Source organism: Bos taurus, chromosome 1 (assembly GCF_002263795.3).
Source record: "Bos taurus isolate L1 Dominette 01449 registration number 42190680 breed Hereford chromosome 1, ARS-UCD2.0, whole genome shotgun sequence".
Classification (NCBI taxonomy): Eukaryota; Metazoa; Chordata; class Mammalia; order Artiodactyla; family Bovidae; genus Bos; species Bos taurus.
In genome coordinates this window covers 72,097,282-72,119,059 of record NC_037328.1, presented here as the reverse complement: position 1 = coordinate 72,119,059, position 21,778 = coordinate 72,097,282, and the positions used below count along the sequence as shown (strand labels likewise).

At 36.4% G+C, this 21,778-nt stretch overlaps 1 protein-coding gene and 1 long non-coding RNA gene across 2 annotated transcripts; one reads left to right on the top strand and one right to left on the bottom strand.

Annotated features, from left to right (window-relative positions):
- Positions 1 to 1,063: 1,063 nt before the first annotated feature.
- On the bottom strand, positions 1,064 to 18,933 carry PPP1R2 (protein phosphatase 1 regulatory inhibitor subunit 2). Its single transcript, NM_001035392.2, is given in 6 exon segments — positions 1,064 to 1,164; positions 2,740 to 2,907; positions 7,222 to 7,322; positions 7,868 to 7,945; positions 9,964 to 10,071; positions 18,520 to 18,933. Coding segments are annotated over 6 exon segments (624 nt in total). The 5' UTR covers positions 18,642 to 18,933; the 3' UTR covers positions 1,064 to 1,117.
- A 47-nt stretch (positions 18,934 to 18,980) lies between these two features.
- LOC132345649 (uncharacterized) lies at positions 18,981 to 20,945 on the top strand. Its single transcript, XR_009495069.1, has 2 exons — positions 18,981 to 19,058; positions 20,748 to 20,945. It is a non-coding gene; the product is annotated as an uncharacterized lncRNA (long non-coding RNA).
- The last annotated feature ends 833 nt before the right edge of the window (positions 20,946 to 21,778 follow it).

The window sequence follows — 21,778 nt, the reverse complement described above, 5'->3', positions numbered from 1 at the left end:
ACTATCATATCACTGGTTACACACAATTCTCTCATCATGCAAAAAAACCTCAGTTGTTTTCTAAGGTCTAAGTAAGTCAAACAATAAACTAATAATAGCACTTTAATTAGCAAGCTGTAAGTCAGAGACATGTAGAAAATTCTGCAGCTGAATTGTATTTCCTGTCTAGTACCGATGCTATTCATTTTCTCCATGTATTAGAAGAATGAATAGGCATTAATAGTCAAAGTAAGATTTTCATTGTTGCAGCAAATGACAGAGTATGTGAGAAAAGGAAAAGTTTCCAATGTCATGACAATCTTTATGATCCATCATAAAGGTACAGAATCTGTGCGTATGTGTGGAAAGGAGTAAGAGACAAAGGCAGGAGTTTAACACAGGTATATAAAGGGAATGCTGAAACTATATTAGAATTATATTTATTGAAAGACTGATCTGAAGTCTGCCCATGGAGTGTACAAAAAAGTCAGAGCAGACGTTAGTGCAAATTTAACCTGACAATTTATTTATGGAAAAAACCTAGTTTTGATGAGAAAAAATTTAATCCTTTCCTTGTAAACATAAAAGAAACTCAACAGGAATTTTAAAGGTAGTATGCCAGAAAATGCAACAGTAACTCATAACATACTCCTTTTCAATTAAACAGACAAGTTGAAGACACGTTGTTAAAATACTTTTCAGACTGAATATATTTATCAGCCTATATGATCTGCTGTTCTAACTGGATCTTGATTTTTTAAAAACCCAACCTTTTATAAGAGCTATCACATCTAGAAGTGAAGAAAATAAATTAGATCCCCTCTCCCTCCCCAAAAGATATTAATTTCTAAAGCATAAAAGGCTATATATCTTATACAAATTAACCAGTGTTCTTACAAAAGTAACGTAGTTTTGGATGACATTATGCTGTATTTGTGGTGAAGTACTAGGCACAAGAATATATGTATCAATTAGGCATTTTAAGTCTAATTAGTCTCTTAAGTTATTTAATTCTTGGCAATATATAATAACTGGTACGTATTTTGGTACTTAAGTCATGAATTGTAGAGAACAAGAAGCAGTATATTATCGTAACAGAGTTTGTATTTGACAATTACTGTGTTGAAAAAAATCTCTTCTATGAACTCTGTGATTTGTTTTGCAGTTGGTCACTTGTAGCAGATCCTGCAATGATATAAGAAAAAATAGCAATATCATTTGTTTGTTGAGTATTGCCAAACTTGGAACCACCTGAGCTAAAGTTCCCTTCCACTGCTACAGATGATAAATGAATAGAAAAAAAATCTAAAAAACAAGACATAGTTCATGCAGACTGAACAATATCAAAGAATCTGTATACCCTGTAATAAAGAGCAGAATAGGTGTATCTGCTTAGTGGTAGAACAAACAGGTTTCACACTGAACACTTCGGTGAGTAAGTCACAAATGGAAAGCTAAGAGTTTATGACAACTCAAATATTCAAAGTTATAGAAGATTTGCATTTACAATATAAAAATGGCAAAATATTTCCTTAAATATACCACAGACAAAGGCCAAAGTTATTTTTCAAAAGCTGTGGCTTAAAAAAGAAATCCCTTTAACCTCTGACACAGCAGTGCCAGCACAAATTTCCAATAGCAAATGAGGGGTATTCCCAGTGCTCTGTTAGAGCTGCTACAAATGGATATTGAAAGTGGGCGTAGAAATTGATGAAAAGTTATAACCAAAGAAATGTTTATGCTGAATACAACAAAAGAAATCACCAAGATATAGATATAGGTCACCTAAAAATAGATAATAAATTTAAAAAGAGAGTAAAGAGAAACATATAGATTCAATAATCACTCAAGGTAAGAGTTTGTTCACGTTAAATACAAGCTGAACAGAATATGGTGAATAAAATCAAAAGGCAGTGCTAATTGAAAGGAAACAAACTGAAAAGCAAAAGCATAACATGGAGTAACAAAAAAATACTGCAATCTTGATGTTATAATGAGACACAGTCATCGGGTTCTTCCATAAAAATCACTTACATTTCATATGCTCACCAAAACCATAATATAATAATTATTTACTTTCTTAAGACTTAACCATCTAAGGCACAACACATAAAAGTAAGTTACGTCTTCACTCAAAAGTACCAGTCTGCAGTACAGAATAGGCAGATGGGCATAAAAATCTGCATTAATGGTATAGAAGATTCACCTTTGTTGAATGCCAGAGTAAGTTTATTAAAAATAAAAACAGATTTCCTATGATTGATCAAGAGTTGGTAGGCTGCAGGAGCAGGTTGTTTGAGACTTAAACAAAAACTGGCCAATAACTTGTCAACCCAACAGTCAAGAGTCAACACTGGAAGGATATGACATACTTTATACCTGAAGGGATGTCAAAACAGATCTTCCATGTTAAAAACCTGTTTCTTTTAAAAGTTTTAACTGACATTGTTACAACAAATAAAATATGATCTGAAACATTAAAAATAAAGTATATCTTAATATGAAGATAGACATCACTGCTTAAAGCCAGTAGACCAAACAACATAGACATACAGCACAACCTATGTACTTAAGACAACTTGAGCATAAAAACATTATTTTCAAACTGGCCCATAGGGGTTGAAGTTTTCTACCCTTTGGCATAAAAAGTAAATTCTAGCAAAATTTTCTGAGCTTCTTCGAAGTTTCAAGCAAAATAAAATATATTACTTAGGCACAAACGATCACAAGTGTCTCAGTGATACTTCCAAAACATCTAACCTTGACTTGATTCTTCCATATTCATGCTTTCTCCAGCTGCAGTCTCTGACATTTCTTCATCCTCCTCCTCATCATTTAGGTCTTTTGAGATTAATTGTCTAGCTAACTTAATATTCAGTCCTTCATTGTAGTGAAGCTTCCTTTTCATTTCAAACTGTCGCTTTTTTTCTACAAGATTAAAAAAAAAAAAAAAGTAGGCACAGGAAGTCTTTAGCTCAAAGACTGGCAAACTACAGCCTGTGTCTATTTGGTAAGTAAAGTACTGATATTATTGGAACACAGTCACACTCATTTGTTTTGTAATGCTTAAATATACTTTTGTATTCAGTAGCAGAGTTGAGTAGCTGCACTAGAGACCATATGGCCCTCAAAATCTAAAATATTTACTGTCTGGCTCTTTACAGAAAAAGTTTACCAACCTTTGCCTTAGATGGTTCGTGTGTCCATCTTAATGGAAGACTAAGAGCTTTTAGTAGTTTTATTTGTGAAGGAAACTTAAAGATACAGGAAACTTCTCCAGAGTTGAATAGGATAAAGGAAAACTGTAATACCATATACGTATACTATGTACAAAGGCTGCATGAATGCACATGTGCATATACACACATACAAAATAAGACTCGGCAATTAACAGTCATTAATTCTGGATCAAGGAATTATGGGGTGATTTTAGTATTCTCAAATTTTCTATTTTTACAATTAAGAAAAACTTCCTTTTAAAAGTGCTTATTGTCCATGAAGTCATCACAGAAGCATAAAAATAGCTGTAAATCAACACAACCAACCATACTTTATCAATATATAGGACTTTAAAGATCTATTGTTTATCAAGAAATATTTTATAATTTCTTAGACCTGTAAATTAAAAAACAAAAAAGGGGTTGACATAAAATTGCCACTGTTCATTTTGTAAAGAGCATTAAAATTCACTCACCATAGGTTTATTAGCGTATTCATAAATGTATTTTAGTGCCAAAAAAGCGTAAGAGAAACCTCTTTAAATAAGGCTATTCAAAGTACTTTCTAAATGTCCTCTAATTCCCTCTCTCAAACCTTCAACTCCTACAGTGGAAGCATGGAGTCTTAACCACTGGACCATCAGGCAAGTCACTCCAAGTTTTTATCATCTACACTTATTTATGTCTTAAAAACAGGTATTTACAGTTCATGTCACTACTGATCAAATACTTTTCAGCCTCTATTTGGGTTGGGAGAGGAAAGTTCTGAAATCAATATCCATCTTATCATCCCATTAACATTTGTTTCAAATTACCAAGATCTTGCCAGGCATCTTTCCTTCTTTTCTAAGTCACTTTTCTGATTTTACTCTCTGAGAGTATCATATTTTAAAAGAAAGTAAAATTTAAAAAAAAAATCAATAAAAGACCAAATCCTTATGACTAAATTTTTAGTGATGAATTTCAGACAATGTAAAAGCCAATACTAAAAAACAACAAAAATTGGTTCTAACTGCCTCCATTACCAGATATATTTACTAAAAAGATAAGACTTTTCCCAGTACAAAGTAATACACGTTCTCTTTAATGTAACTTGGAAAAAAAAATTTTTTTTTAATAGTACAATCTTAAAACATCCATTTCCTTAAATAATCACTAACATTTTATAATTTGACTTTTTTATAAAAATGTGTATTTTATAAAGATGAATTATATTTTGTTGCATATGTTGTTTTCTCACTATATAGTTAGAATGGCCACATCCCAGGAAGCTCAGTTTATGCCTATTGTCTAGTGGAACTATAACAGTGACTCTTTCGCTCTTAAAATGATCCAGAATTTAGACAATAAAGTATATGAAGATACAGTAAAATTCTGCCACATACATAGCAGATTTACTACATAATTTTAAAAGGTTATTAAGTAATGAGTTATAACTTAATCCCCTTGGTCAAAGGTTTCTGATTTCCCCCTTTGTATTTTCATTGTTTTTTTATGATGTAATATACAGGTAACCCTTGAAAAATGTGGGGGTCAGGAGCACCTACTCTCATCACAGTTGAAATCCACATTTAACCTTACAGTTGTCCCTTCATATTTGCAGTTTTGCATCTGTGCATTCAACCAGATTGTCTACTGCTGTAATAGGTGTTTAGTATAATTGGACCTGCACAGAACAAACCCATGTTGTTCAAGGGTCAACTATGCATAATTCTAAGAGATATTAAACTTGGGTTTCGCTTGTTAGAGATATTTTTCATTTTGGAATACTCAAAATTTATTACATGATTTATGTACTCATTCTATAGAAAGCTGCTAACACAAGTGGTCTCAACCTTCTTTGAGTATTAATTTTACTTATAATCTTTGTATGGCAGAGCAACATAATACTAAAGAGTACAAAACAAAAATTTTAAGGTTTCAGGCTCGGCTATAATGATAATCAATTATATCCACTGAACCTGGCAAGTAAATTATCCTTTTTATACTTTCCTTTATTGTTTTCCAAAATATAATGCAGAATATACCAATTATTTTAAGTTATTAAAATCTAGTATTTCCTGTGTTCTTGCTTGGAGAATCCCACGGATGGGGGAGCCTGGTGGGCAGCCGTCTATGGGGTCGCACAGAGTCAGACACGACTGAAGCGACTTAGCAGCAGACTTAGCAGCAGCAACAATATGTCAGATCCAGTGCTAAGTGCTTTAAATTCTTTATTTCATTTAATGAATCTAAATATTTTAAAGCCTCCAATTTAGAAATGAGGATCATTTCTGAGGGTCAGAGAAATTAAGCAAATTAGATAAGCGACATACCTGGAGTATAAACTTTGATTTATCTGATTCTATAGCCAATATTTTAATTGTTATGCAACTAGTTACAAGATAAAATCTTCTGAGAATGTTTTCAATAAACAAGGATGTTCAGACACATAATTTGTTTAAAAGCATTAAAAACACCTGTATCAGTAATACTACTACTGGGAACATGAAAAACCTGTGAAAACTGTAACTAGTAAAATGGTCCCCCCTGCTGGTTAACTCATGGAACTACAATTTGAGGGGGAAATTCCTTAATGAAAACTGGTGACGGAATAAAAAAACTTGGTTCTCAATACATCATGTTTTCAGAGAATAAGGAATTAGCAAGCTCAAGGAACAATTTCTATCTGAAAACTCTTTTCAAGGGCCTCATGGGGTATATTTTCAGAAAATAGGAAGTCACCAAGGGCAGAAGATAGATAGTATCATCAATATAATACAACCTGAGATCACGCTGTATATAAGATTTCTCTCTTGTATAGCAATTAGGCTCAGACTGTTGCTGTTGGTTTTTATTTTTTTGGCTCAGATTGTTTAGTTCAATAAACTACATTCTATATACGATAGGAGGGAATAGCCAATTTTACCTTTGTAGCTGCATGACAAAAATCCTGACAGCTAACTAGCAAATATTTGCAATCTTAATTCTAGAGTTTCTAAATTTCTTTACAGTACAGATAGTTTCCACATTTCAAGGCTTCAAGTAATAATCTTTCTTTTTTTAAGTTTTTTTTTCTTTTTTCATGCATCCTTTCACCCTAACATAGGCTTGGTTTCCCTTTTAAGAATAACTGAAAACAAATTATATATGCAATTTTTAATTCTTGAGGTCACACATTCACATGCTTCAAAATTACTAAAAGCAACAAAGTGAAACAGCTTTCTTCTTTCCTTACCTCCACAGATAAGCACTAATACTTGTAAAAGCAGGAACATGAATAGGTAGCAATGCTTAACTGTGTATGCACCATAGGGACTAAAAGAGCCTTTTTCATCAATGTTGACAGGACTATTTTTATCTCCTTTCCTATGACATTACTGTTCTTTTTGTTCAATGGGACCTAATAAAAAATCTTTACTTCAAGTCTGATTCATCTGGTAAACTTCACCACTGTCTTTTTGTTTGTTTGTTTGTTTACGGGATGATTTATTACAGAGATTCATCTGAGCTATCTTGGAAGATGACAACTGGCATTTCAAGACAATCATTTGTTAGAAACAAACAAACAAAAATTAATTTTTTGAAAACAGAGGCTGGTTTAGTTAACAAACTCTAAGCTCTCTAATTTCACTCAGCTAGGATCTTCCCTTGCTGCTGCTGCTAAGTCGTTTCAGTCGTGTCTGACTCTGAGCGACCCCGTAGACGGCAGCCCATCAGGCTCCACCGTCCCTGGGATTCTCCAGGCAAGACCACTGGAGTGGGTTGCCATTTCCTTCTCCCACCACTGTCTTAATACAGAAAAAACTACAAGCAATTAGCTCTTACTGCGATCCACTTTAAGATTATCCAAATACTCAATGACTCTAAACACATTAATTTAATAAACATTTACTGAGCATCTACCTAGTATAGATGCTTAGTACAAAGAAAGGAACACTTGTAGTCACTTCAGAGATGGCAATATTTTCTTGAAATGAGGGGGGACAAAGCTGACATACAATAAACCCACATGAGTAGAATCTGAGTTAAAGAAAGAAACTACCTCGTTCTTCAGGTGAGAGGTCACTATCCTCATCTCCACTGCTTTCTTGTTCACGAACTCGATACTTTGGTTCCAAGCTTTCAGCAGCAGCAGCAGTTAATCTATATAATAATAATTTACAAAGAAATCAACATTATGACTGTCTTATATTAGTTGAGTGTCTTATTCAACTTTTGAGTCTCATAAAAGCATCTAAAGAATATTAGTATGCTAGCCATAACCTGATGAGGGGGAAAAAAAAGCCAGAGAATGGTAATAGGTATAGAAAACAATAAACAAGAAAAGTGGAGACAAATCTATGAACAGCAAAGGAACAGAACTTTTTTAGGAATTCAACTTATTTTTACCTATCTCACTTGTATCTTTAATACCCAGGTAGCAGGATATTAAAAAAAAAAAAAAAAATCTCTATGCAGGCAATCAACATAGGGAATCTGTATACCAGCTTCTGGTACTCATCTACATACTTTGATTTTAACCTAGAAATAAGACTATACAGGTTGCTATGAAAAATCTAGATGAAACAATTCATTTAGCACATGCTTTTTATTTACACTTGTACAAGTAAAGTAAAATGTCTTTGACTCTGCAAAATTAAACACAGCTTTACAGTTGTGGAATATGCTTTATAGTTATCAATACTTACTTCCGAGCTAAGATATCTGGGGTCAGGGCTTCAGTGGTTTCTGAATCACTCAATGCATCTTCATCATCAGCTACCATACTAAGATGACAAACACACTATAAATTAATACTTGAACTATAATTTTTTAAGCAGGAAACAAGGTAGAGAACATAATGCTACTGACCAGAGTATCAATATATTTATGGCTCTGTTGTCATCTTTGAAGTTTAATTTTAAATTGTTTCTATTCGATGCAAATACTTAAAAGTATAGCACCAATCAAGAAAAGCCTCCAAATAATTAAAAAAAAAAAAAAAAAACTACTGCAATCATGAAAATAAATATTGAAAACAAATCACCTGGGAAAAAAAAGAAATCAACATTTCAATTATTCTATACAGCAGGAGGAACAATTAATTCAAAAGAAATCCCATGTGGTTTTAGAATATGTATTTGTACATTAACCTGGCTTCCCTGGTGGCTCAGACAGTAAAGAATCTGCCTGCAATGAAGGAGACCCAGTTTGATCCCTGAGTCAGGAATATCCCCTGGAGAAAGAAATGGCCACCCACTTCAGTATTCTTGCCTGGAGAATTCCATGGACAAAGGAGCCTGGTGGGCTACAGTCCATGTGTCGTCCACGTATCGTAAAAAGCTGGACATGACCGAGCAACTAACACTTTTCTTTTCACTGAAGATAAGACGCAAAGGATCTATGCAGATACAGGTTAAGTAAAATAACAAAATTAGATACTAAGACCTAGGAAGTTTAAAAATTATTTAGCTTTCCCAATCTACTTTCTAATGAAAAATTTGCTCTCCACTTAATGGCAAAAAAAATGGTTATCTTTATTATTTAAATATAAACAGTTTTAAAATAATGGCTGCTGCTGCTGCTGCTAAGTCGCTTCAGTTGTGTCCGACTCTGTGTGACCTGTTTTTTTTTTAAATCATGTTCAATCTTAATTTTTTTAGGATATGTATCTCCAAGCAACACATATAAGGGATTTCTACTACCTTTACTGAAAAGGAAGAAAGCATTGACTTTGGATTCTGGTACAATGAAACTCAAGATATGTTTTAAAGTATACATCTGTAATTAGGGGCAAATTAGGAGGATCACTTTCATAAATGATATGTCTATTTCTTCCTTCAAGATTTACTTTTCAGTATCTGTACTCCTATTTCATTATGTCCTCCCTTTGTCACAATCTTCATGTTTATTCTTATTTTTACTGTTTTTGCTATCATCAATTTATTTCCTCTTCCAAAGTTTCATCCATTGACTTAAAACATAATTTAACTCAGTTATTTATTTTGCTGCGCCAGGTCTTAGTTGTGAGATCTAGTTCCCTGACTAGGATCAAACCTGGGCCCCCTGCATTAGGAGTGCAGTCTTAGCCACTGGACCATCAGGGAAGTCCCTCTAACTCTGTTTTAATAGTAACTTCTGGATTTCTGTTGTCTTACTTCAGTGACAAACATAAATATTTAGTCCTGAAAATCTTTTTTCTATACAATCTAGGCATGATCTGAATTAAGTATTTCTAACTTATTTAGAAACCCATTATGTTTACTGGTGCATTAGTCTTCATACTTACTACAGCCACACACTATCATTTTAATATTCACTAAAAACAATTCTGGGAAGACTCAAAACTAACAATTCCAATGCAATTATATGAACTACAATATCATTTAAGTTAAAAAATAAGGACATGAGATAGCAGTAATGTCCACTTTTTTTTTTGCATGGGTTAAAAAAGAGTTAACCATCTGTGAAATTATCCCTTTTCTGCAAAGAGAACGAATAAGGCCCTGCTATCTACTTAAGAAGAAGCAAACAAGCCCAACTCTCATCTTCCTTTTTACAAATAGATTACTTTAAGGAAGGCAGAAGTCACTCATCTCAGCATATCATTAGCAGCTAGGGACGACTGAGGTGCAATAAATATACATCTAATACTATAACTGTAACATAAAAAATGGATTTCATCAAGTTCCATGTTATTTATACTATTACACAAAAATATGCAGGTAGGTTATTAATTAGTGTTCCAGTAACAAATATTAAAAAAAAACCAACTGAGAAAAGGAATGATGTGCACAAACACTACCTGTGGTAAGGAGTGCTAGGCTCGTCTATCTTCATTAAACCGTAGTCTTTGTCTGCTGGATGATAGGTCGCCAGGATGTTCATTTCATCCCACTTCTGGGACTTTTTACTAAAATAAAATTTTTAAAATTTTCCTTAATGTAGTAAAAGACAAAAAACACCCAAATATCACATTTCAATTTCTATTTGACTGCTAACTTCTATTTTCACATCTACTTTCTTGGAATAGAAACTAACTTGGGTAAATGCTGTAAGTAACTATAATAAAATGTAAGTAAATATTTCATTGAATACTTAGTGCCCATATATTAAAAACACATCACAGTTGTTCCTTGGGGTATTGATTCCAGGACCCACATGGATACCAAAACCCAAGGATGCTCAAATCTCCTCTATAACATGGTAGAGTATCTGCAGATAATCTCGTACACCCTCCCATATACATTATATCATTACTAGATTACTTATAATACCTAATAAATATAAATAGTCATAAATACAATATAAAAACTATGCAAATAAATAGCTGCTGGCACATAGTAAATTCAAGTTTTGTTTTTTTTAATTTTCTGGAAATTTTTTTTTTCTAGAATATTTTTGATCCATAGTTGGTTGAATCTCAGGATACAGAAACTGTGGATACACAGGAATACTCAGATTCTTCACTGGGCATTTATAAAAAACTATTATGACATGTTTCATCTTCATCTAGCCTATAGAACAACAGCAAAAACTGGAATTTATACATTGTTTGATCTCAACAGTTAAGGATTTTGGATCCATCATATATTTTTAACAGTTTGATGAAAAAAACACAACAGGAATATTTTTCTTGGCCTATTTTTTTTTTTTAGCAGTATCCATAACAATCAATGGAGAAGGAAATGGCAACCCACTCCAATATTCTTGCCTGGAGAATCCCATGGACAGAAGAACCTGGCAGGCTACAGTCTGTGGGGTTGCAAGAGTTGGATACAACTTAGCAACTAAACCACCACCAATACCATAACAATCAAAAGAATCAGAACATAAAACTACAGAGAAAATCTCACTAAATTCAGATATTATTAATGAAGATTTAGATTGTACATAAACTTATAGTTCAGTTTTCTAAGATTTTATCTTTTTATTTTCATTTTTTTAAATTTGCTAAGAAATGGTATATTCAGATCACCTGAGATAAATCTACTTATGAAAACTAGAAATGCTTTCTAAGTGTTTTATGAATATTTATTAGTATCTATCCAACAAAATAACTTACACAACTACTAAGGTGATCAATAATGCCTTAATTACAAACCTTTATCTACTCATTAAAAAGGACAAAAACGACCTCTCTGCAGGTCAACAACATTGTTACATATACAATTTATGACTTGATTATATACTTGAAACTAAAACTACTTTAAAAAGAATGTGGATTTTACACAGATTCAAATCATCCTTTCCATATTTGTTCCACATTGGTGACATTTTACTGCAGATATTTTCAATTTTCCTAGATCTTCCAATACCTGATCTTCAAATGCTCTTGAAGAATGACACACTTAAAATTTTAGTATCATATTCTTTTCTTCATATTCTAAGTCACCTTAAAAATTACATGGGCCCACTCATGGCAGGTGAGCCTGACTTTACATTCTTTTGCTTTCTACACTAAAATGCCCACAGTGTCCCCATTTAAGACTAAGCACTTTTTTCCTTCATATTTTTATTGTGGTAAAATATACATAATACAAAGTTCACCATTTTTCAGTGTATAGTTCTGTGGCATTAAGTACATTCATATTATTGTACAACCGTATGCTTTTCAACACTGTCTAGGTTTGTCTTCACTTTGCTGCCAAGAAGCAGTCGTCTTCTGATTCCATGGCTGCAGTCACCATCCACAGTGATTCTGGAGCCCAAGAAGAGGAAATCTGTCACTACTTCCACCTTTTCCCCTTCTATTTGCCATGCAGTAATGGGGCTGGGTGCCATGATCTTAGTTTTAATATTTAGTCCTAAGCTGGCTCTTTCACTCTCCTCCTTCACCCTCATCAAGAGGCTCTTTAGTTCCTCTTCACTTTCTGCCATTAGTGTGGTATCATCCATGTATCTGAGTTTGTTGATGTGTCTCTCACCTATCTTGATTTCAACCTGTAACTCATCCAGCCCAGCATTTCTCATCATGTGCTCAGCGTATAGGTTAAATAGAGTGACAGCAGACAGCCCTGTTGTACTCCTTTCTCAATCTTGAACCAATCAGTTGTTCCATACAGGGTTCTAACTGTTGCTTCTTGACCTGCATACAGGTTTCTCAGGAGACAGGTGAGATGGTCTGGTATTCCCATCTCTCTGAGAATTTTCCAGTTTGTCATGATCCACACAGTCAAAGGCTTTAGTGTAGTCGATGAAACAGAGACAGATGTATCTATATTACATTACAATAAAATATTTTAAAAATAAACATATACAAAATGACTTTATGTGTCACACTAATCTCACACTAAAAATAAATAATGCTAGCAATATTTAATTAAAAACAATAAATTTCTCATCATTAGAAGAATGAATATGGCCCTTGCAGTTACAAGGGTACCCCTCAAATGCTGTAAATCTGTTCTGCAAGATAAACAACAGAAGAAAAGAACTGTAGGATATAAGACATATTTTCCTAAAATTAAGGATAAAATTTAATAAGCACAACCTTAGCACCTTAACCCACTAACAATTTTGACTTCTGTATATTCTTTCCACTCCATATAACATAAGAAAAAATACCCAAGCTATCACAGTATATAAAAAAGTATAGACAAAACAGTACATATAGTATACATAAAAACAGCTCCTACATCAGTATATGTATTTTATCATAAGCTGCTTGTATTTTCTAGTCTTTACCTTTTTAGTATTACATGCATAATATTCAATAATAAACTATTCTCCTAATGTTAAATGTTTAGATTGAATCCAATGTCTTCCTACTTAAAGCAGAAATGTTTGTGCATATTCTATTCAGTGATATTTTTAGGATAATGAAATGGCAATCCACTCCAGTATTTTGCCTGGAGAATCCCATGGACGAAGAGCCTGGTGGGTTACAGTCCACGGGGTTACAAAGAGTCGGACACGACTGAGCGACTTCACTTTCACTTCACTAGGGACAAGCATATTTGGGTTAAATTGAAGAGCTCTGTAGATCACTCCATGTTGCCACATAGCCTTTTTCTTTTTTACGAGAGCACTGTTTGTAATGTCCCCAAATAATTGCGTTTTTAAAACTTTGCCAGGACTGGGTATCTGGGTATTTTGCCCACCTGAGCAGGTATAAATTGATATTTAAACACTGCTTTATGTCTGGTTTCTCTGCTTATTACCTAGTAAATAATGGAAAAAAATGCTTATTTTACTTTCCTTGTGTGAACTGTTTGCATCCTTTGCCTATTTGCTGGAAACATTCTCATTAATTTGAGTTGTTTATAGCTACATAAATGTAAAGAACACACTCAAATTTATGAGAAGGTTTAAACACATTATATATAACTCAAAGGTATGTATAAGGTATAAACCATATTATAAAGAACCACCTTGTTGGGTTATTTTTTGTACTTTGCTTGCCATTTACTTTCTACTATAAAGAGAATTAAAGTTTTATATATCCAAAGCTTCAGTCTACTTCTTCAACACAACACTATGAGAAAAAGAAATCCTTACACTGGCAAGATCCAGAGAAATAATATCTTGCAAAACCATGAATTTAAATAAGGGCATAAAACAACAAGCTCCAAAGAACGTTAGAAATTCTTCGGAGGAAAGTAGTGAAGTCGGAGAAACTGCGAAGAAGACAAAGAACACCGGAATTAGCATCTCTTAAATTTTGGTAGAATTAACATCACTTGAGCAACAAAATCCAAGGAGTGAATTTGAGTTTAATCCCAATACTACCACAACCATTCCTATGACCTTCACTGGGCCATTAATGGCACTTAGGAAAAACAGTGGCACAATCACTTACACTGAAAACCAGCCGTGAGGGTGACAGCACTGCTGGTTTCAGCTGCTCCCTCTTGGGTGACTGGCCTCCCTGCAGCCTCAGTCTGCACCAGAAAAAGTCACCACTTCTCACTTTCACGTTGATAACTAATATGATGCCATCCATCTCAAAGACCTACATACTTCTTGTTGCTTGCGACTTTTTAATTTTTATCCGAGTTTGGAAGCAGGATTTTACTTCAATGTGTTAAACTTTAAGCCCACATTTCAAAAAATGGTTCTTTCTTAAATGAAGATTCAACTTCTATAGGTTGACAAAGTACAATACTTTAAGGCTGAACAATTAAAGACTTAACAATATAAGCAATTAGTAAATAAAAGTCACTTTTGGAAAACTTGAGTCAGTGAGCCTTTGACCATATTCAATATCCCTTTATAGGCAGAAAATGAGAAAGTTGAAGTATGATTACATAAAATTATGTTAAAGGAAATTAAACACAATCTTTCCAAGCAGAATTTGCCACATTACCTAAGACTACTACAGCATATGAATTAAACACAGTGAATCCAAAGCATGCTGTGTACACAATCCTGTAAGTACGGAAAATTAGGTTTCTATACTTTTAATAGAATAAGACTAACATTTGAAGTACTGTGTTAAACATTTTACATTTAGTAACTCATTTAATAATTAAACTAGGCAGGACTATAATGAATAACTCATTGTTTAAGTCACAGACCTAGTAAGTAGTAAACAGGATCTGAACCCAGGCGTCCGGCCCCATTACTAATCAGTAACCCTAAACACTTCTAATAAGACAAAATTTAGTAACACTTAACATTATATTTTCAGCAATCCCAAATGCACATTTTTCTTTTTAATATTTCTGAAAACAAAATACATCTTAAAATGGATGACATCTTATAATTGGCAGCATTTTTTTTTTCTTGCTGTGACATAAAATCATGGTACATATTAAAATCAATGATGTCTTGCTTTGATGAAGTACATGTACTTACTCACTGTAACTGTTATGTCTGACATTCACCGGTTGTTTACAATATTCAAAGTATTCAGAAAGAACGGGAATCCCACAATAATGGGGATGATAGTGGTGTTCTAACTAGTGGTATTTTAATACTAGCAGTGTGCTACAGTGTACTGAGATTATCTATGCCTAATTTTATGTGGATTCTATCCAGTTTTAATTGAACTAACCCTCAGAAAGGGGTACCTGAAATAAGTACTCATTAAAGATAACAGTACCAATGCAAAGTATAAAGAATAAGAAAATAACAGCACTGTGACATTAAAAAAAAAGATGGTTTGACAAGGACTGTATTAACAGAGTCCTGAAGACTATTTGAAATATGGCAGTATATAAACCTCACTTTAAGTATACTTTGAACCTTGACATATTATCTAATTGTAAACAAACATATTTGAAACATATTTCATGTTTTCCTAATAAATGATGCACAATCAAAAAGTTGAGAGACCACAGAATAGCACGTCTCAATTATGACTTAAAAACCCCTTAGTAACATCTCTTTGTGTTACATAAACATTAAGTTATACCCTCTTACAATTGATGGGGTGGGGGAGTGGTTTGTGCAGAAAAGGGAAACCACCACTGTATTTCACATGATAAAGGCACCAATAAAAGGTATGGTTATTCATGGATTCTGTATTTGGAAATTTGCCTACTTGCTAAAATTTACCTGTAACTTCAAAATCAATACTGGAGGAGCTTTCTCTCTTTCACACATGCATAGACTGGGAAAAATCTGAGTAGCTGAACATGCACATGTTCCTAGCTGAGATTAAACCTTGTTTCAGCTCTCTTACTGTAAATGTGTCCTTTTCACAGTCCTATTTAGTGCCATGTTTTTTGCTTTTTTGGTGAACTGGCTGTTCAAAATGGCTCCCAAGGACAGTGCTTAACTGCTATCTAGTGCTCCTAAGCCCAGGAAAGCTGTGAAGTGCTTTATGGAGAAAATGTGTGTTAGACGAACTTCTTCATTCAGGTATGAGTTATAGCGCTGTTGGCCATGTGTTCAATGTTAATGAATCAATATATATTAAATTAGGTGTCTTAAACAAACAAATTTTTAAAAGGTGATGAAAATGCTGTGACCACCAGCTTACAGTAACCTATTTTTATATTTCTTCTAGGACTAACAGTTCAGCATGAACTAATCCAGCATTTGTGGTGACTTTACAGAACATAATTACTCAGAACACTGAGAACTGACTTAAATTCCTGGTCATTTTCACATTAATTAATATGAGATTATTTTGCCTTAAACTCTGGTTCCAACATTTAAAGATAGACCATTACACTGTATTTTTTTAGTTTCTGAAGTTTAAGTGCATTGTAATTGAAAGAGCTATTTATTTCAGTCCTTTATAAACAAAAGGAAAAATACTGGGTGTCATTAAAGTTAAACGTTACAAAAAGTTTGTTTCAAATATATTCAACTATACTTTCATTGTTTGCGTTCAAAGACGCTCTCATAAAGTCACTAATATTGGTTGTATGAACTGTGACATAAATAACAATGTACATTGTATTACCAAAAGAATTACTTTATTTCTTTTATAGTCATACAACACTTACCATGAAAAAACCCATGCCTTTTACTACTTAGAACCAAACATCATAAACCTCAATCAATTAGGGCTTGGCAACTCCCTTTGAATATAGGACTATAACCTTCTAATTTAGACAAGTCAAGGCCAACTGCCCTGAAAAAGGCCACTCTTAAATGAATCTGCCCTGGTGGCAGCTTCTAGAGAAGGAGCAGCCCTGTGTAAGTAAACCAGTCTAGTAAAGTGGCTTTCCAGGCAGGACTTGGAAGGTAATCCTAATCAATTTATATAAAGACGCCAATACCCAGAGTGGGGCCACCAGAAATTACAGCAGACAGGTTGAGAATAAACAGAAGTAGGGAAAGACAGAAGAAAATCTAAGCAGCTACTTGGTAGCCAAACAGAAAGAAGCTCACGCTGGAGAATAACTAAATAATTGAAATGCTACTGAGAACCACAGTGCTGCCGCCGAATACCCTGAAGTCATCTAAGAGCCTTCCATAGTTTGGTTTTTAGACTATCTTAGTCTTCCTTTTACAGCTATGTCTGGTAAGATTCCATTTTTTATAGTCCCATTACAACCCCCAATCTGAAGCAGCTTACCCCAAATAGAGGTTGGAAAATTGCATGTAAGAGTCAAACACCCAGGAGTAGGAGAGTTGCTAGGTCCTTTCCAATCCCCAAAGGCCACGATTCTAAGCTATGATCTTACTTCATGTTTTCCTCAAGACAACACCATCACCAAACTGTAGTTCCTTTTATAGCTCTAAAATGATCTTTTTAAACAGGTGTGCCCTAGTTCCAATATTCAAAGTTTTCGGGAACATCCTAATTTTAGCTTTATGACTTCACAGATTTCAACAACTTTTCTTAAGCCTTATTTCCAGTATGTAAGAGTCCTTGTATGCTAGCCCCTCTATGACTTCTAACCTAGTGTTTTATTTTACACTATATATTATCAGTTTTCCATCCTTTTTTTCCTACTGAGGACTGCACCTTGGGTATCTTTCTCTGAGCCATTAACATCTATTTCATTCTTTTAAAAGGCTGGTCTATTTTCCCATTATACTAATGTACTATAATTAATATTTCACTAGTCCTTCTTAATGGACCTTGGGTTGTTACCAATTATTTACTATCACATACAATACTATAGGTCAACATCTTTTCACATACGTATTTGCGAGTATGCAAAAGCAACTAAATTATCATGGCATCATTTTAACTTGGTACTTTCTGAACTGTTCTGAGCTTAAATATGTCTTTCAGGAGGAACAAAGACTAGAAAGCATTCAAATTCCTGTTGCAGATTCAAAAATAATTAGCAATAAGTAGCTTTCCATTAAACATAGATCAGACTGAGGAAATGTCTGTTTCTTTTAATGCAGAGATAATGACAAACCAGGACCCAAGGGAGTGAATGTGGCACGATGCTTTTCTTTCGATAATGTTCACCTAAAAAGGAATGACCGTGGAGGAAGGGCAATTAGAAAAATGGAGAAATCTCTTTTACGGAGGAGTCTCTTACTAGTCTACGACTGCATCTTAAAGGATTTCCAATCCAGGAAAATACACTTTAATTATTGAATTTTAGACACTCGGATACGAAGTGAAGTAATAACTGCTTAACAGGTGAAGCTTTACAACTTCAATTTGATTCTTTAATATTCCCAATCTCCAAAAGCTTAAAGATTCTGATGTATGTTTTAAAATTATTATATATGTATATATGTTAAACACACACATACAAACACACAGTAAACGTCATAGCTCTTGCCTTCTTTATAATCACTCCACCCCTAAGTCTGGCCGGCGGAGGGAGACCTGAGCCGCGCAGGGGCCGCAACTACGCAACCGCCCCGCCCGCCGGCCGCGCTCGGGCTCGGGATCTGGGGTTGGTCCGGCTGGGGGTCTGCAACGGCACGGGGGGAAAGGTGGGGCTTCCCAGGCTGACCCGGTGGACGAGCGGCTGCCCCTCTCGGCTCTCACCTCAGCTCTTCGTCGACACTCTTGCCGGGCTGTTCGGCCGAGGACACCACAGAGGAAGTCGTAGAGCTCTTGTTCTTCAGGATCCCCTTGATGGGCCGGTGCGAGGCCGTCGAGGCCGCCATTGCCTGCTGCTCCGGCGGTCGGCTCAGCGTCGCTGCTTGGCGCCGAGTTCAGGAAGGAAAGGGCTGGGCGCGAGCAGAAACTCGCCAGGCAGCCGCCGAGCCCGCCTGGGGCTGAAGCAGCCGCACCTGCTGTCGCGGAGACAGCCACCAGAGTTGTTGTCACGACACAACGACTCGGACGCTCTGGCGTCTAGCCGACGCCGCGTGGCTGGCGGCCCTCCGCGAGCCCTTGGCCACCGGCACTCTAACCGTGGCCCGCGGAGAGAAGCCGGCCTAGCGCCGGAACGACGCCGACGCTAATGCCAAGCGGGCCCGCCCTCTCGCGATATCTAGGGCGGGGCGGGGGCGGGGCGGGGGTGAGGGCGGGACAAGAACAATGCCAACCTCCTCGCCCCGCCCCCTCCCCGAGCCCTCTCGGTGAGTTAGCGCCAACCGCGGCTGGGGCTCTGAGAGCTGTTTCATAGACCCTTAGGAGAGGTTTACAGTTTGACTGTGTACCGAATGGTTAATCTCTGCAAGCACCGTCGCTCCCACCACTTCATGAGGTTCTTATTGTTCGTTGTGTATTTTATAGATCGGAAAATTGAGGCTCAAAGGTGACATCATTCCCCGAAGACATTAACTGACTTTCAGAGAAATGCAGTGTCTCTTCTTTCCTTCCATTTAACAACCATAAAAAGCTTAACTCTCCATTATAAAGTCATGAAATGTCAGCGTTGGAACGGTCCTTAGAGACCTATTGTGGGATCATAGAATATTGACTTCTATGAAATCATAGAACATCAACATTGAAATAGTCTAACATTTTTTACCATTGGAAAAGCTGAAGGCTAGAGAGAAGTGACCTAACCACCACTATCACAAGACCCATCTGTAGTGTGTGGTCGTAGAACTTCATTTAGACTATGCTTCTGGTCTGATATTTCTCCATTTTACCACATTCTGCCTCTGTGTTGGTAATCCCATGGAAGGGGTCGCTGGCAGAAGTTCCTAGAATGGTGGTTTAGAATCTGTCTCCCCCCATCAAATCTTGGGAACTCAGTGTAAGGAGCCATCCAACACTGTGAAATAGGCCAAAAAATTCTGGGACTGTCTAGGTCTTTGTAAGATGAGTCTCAAAAGAGAAATACAAAAAAAAAAAAAAAAAACTCTCCCACACACAGTCTCCTCACCTTATCTCTGCCTGGGTGTGAAAGATACCAGGGATGACTTGGATGAGAGAGGAAAAGAGAACTCAACGCTGTAATGGGCCAGGATATGTGTATATCCTGGTTGTAGGTGCTGTGGCTGCTGTGAGAATTGGGTTCTAGGGAAAGGCAGGAGTTTAAAGCCCTGGGAACACTCTTAGGACTCGGATGTATCTAAAGTCAAGCTCAGGCCAGCGGAGGGGGTGGTATCCACTCCAGCTACACAGGCTCTCTCCGTGCAGTGCCAAGCACTAGAGTTGTACAGGTGGGAAAGGCAGAGGGCTCAGATTAAGCAAGTTGCCTCCTGTTATGGATTAAGTTATGTCACCCCAAAAAATGTTAGGGCTTCCCTGATGGCTCAGACAGTAAAGAATCTGCCTGCAATGCGGGAGACCCACGTTTGATCCCAGGGTCAGGACGATTCCCTGAAGAAGGGAAAGGCTATCCACTCCAGTCTTCTTCCCTGAGAATTCCATGGACAAAGACGTCTGCTAGGCTCTAGTCCATGGGCTTCCCTCATAGCTCAATTGGTAAATCATCTGCCTGCAATGCAGGAGACCTGGGTTTGATTCCTGGGTTGGGAAGATCCCCTGGAAAAGGAAATGGCAACCCACTCCAGTATTCTTGCCTGAAGAATCCCATGGACAGAGGAGCCTGACAGGCTACAGTCCACGGGATTGCAAGAGTTGGACACTACTTAGCAACTAAACCGCCACCAGTCCATGGGATCATAAAGAGTTGGACACGACTGAGTGACTAACACTTCACTTCGAAAATAAGTTATATTGAAGTCCTAACCTCCAATACTTCAGAATCTAAACTTATTTGGAAATACAGTCACTGCAGATGTAACTAGTTAACATGAGGTTGTACTGAAGTAGGGTGGGCCCCTAATCCAGTATGTCTGGTGTCCTTATAGGCAGAAAGCCATGTGAAGACAGAGGACTGGAGCGATGCATCTATAAGCCTAGGGCCACCTGGGGCTTCCCAAAGCTGGCAGAAGCATGGAGAAAATTCTCTTTTAGAGTTCACAGAAGGAACCAGCCTGCTGACACCTTGATTTAGGGCTTTTAGTCTCCAGACTGTGATATATTAAATTTCTGTTGTTTAAAACCAACCCAGTATGTGGTACTTTGTTATGGCAGCTGTATATACTCCTCCCCTTCTGCTCCTATATTTCATCACCAGCTCCCTCATCACCAGGCTTTTTCCCATCACCCTTTGCCTTTTTTAAAAAAAACTTTAAACTTTTATTTTGTATTGGGGTATAGTCAATTAACAATATTGTGGTAGTTTCAGGTGAACAGCGAGGGGAGTCAACCATACATATACATGTATCCATTCTCCCCCAAAACCCCTCCCATCCAGGCTGGCACATAACACTGAGCACAGTTCCATGTTCTATACAATAGGTCTTGTTGGTTATCCATCCTAAATATAGCAGCCCATCACCCTTTCCTTGATCAGGCCTTCTTATTATTCTCATGACAGGTCCGAGCAGCAGACTAGTTCATCCTCCTCAAGTGGACCAGCCCCCTGTGGATTCACAGACTACTAGGTCTAGAAGGGACCTTGTTAATCTACCAGTTAGCTATCCAGACTCTTCAACAAATCCAGTGGCTGGGAGCTCTCCACCCCTCAACACAATTCATTTTATCTTTGGATAGCTCCGAGTCAGAAAGTTCTTCCTTAGATTGATCTGACACCCTGGTTCCCAGCAACATCTGGCCACTGGCATGGGGGATGAGAGGAGAGAAGGTGAAAATACGGTATCATACCCCGATGGCAATGGTCTCACTCAGGTCTCCTATTCCTGGCCCCAAACCTAGTCTCCCGTAACACAGGCTCTGTGCCCTGAAGAGCAACTCAGTTCATTACTTTAGAACTCAGCTCCTCAGAAACAACTGCAGGATTCCTGAAAACTTGCTATTTAGTTGCTAAGTCATGTCC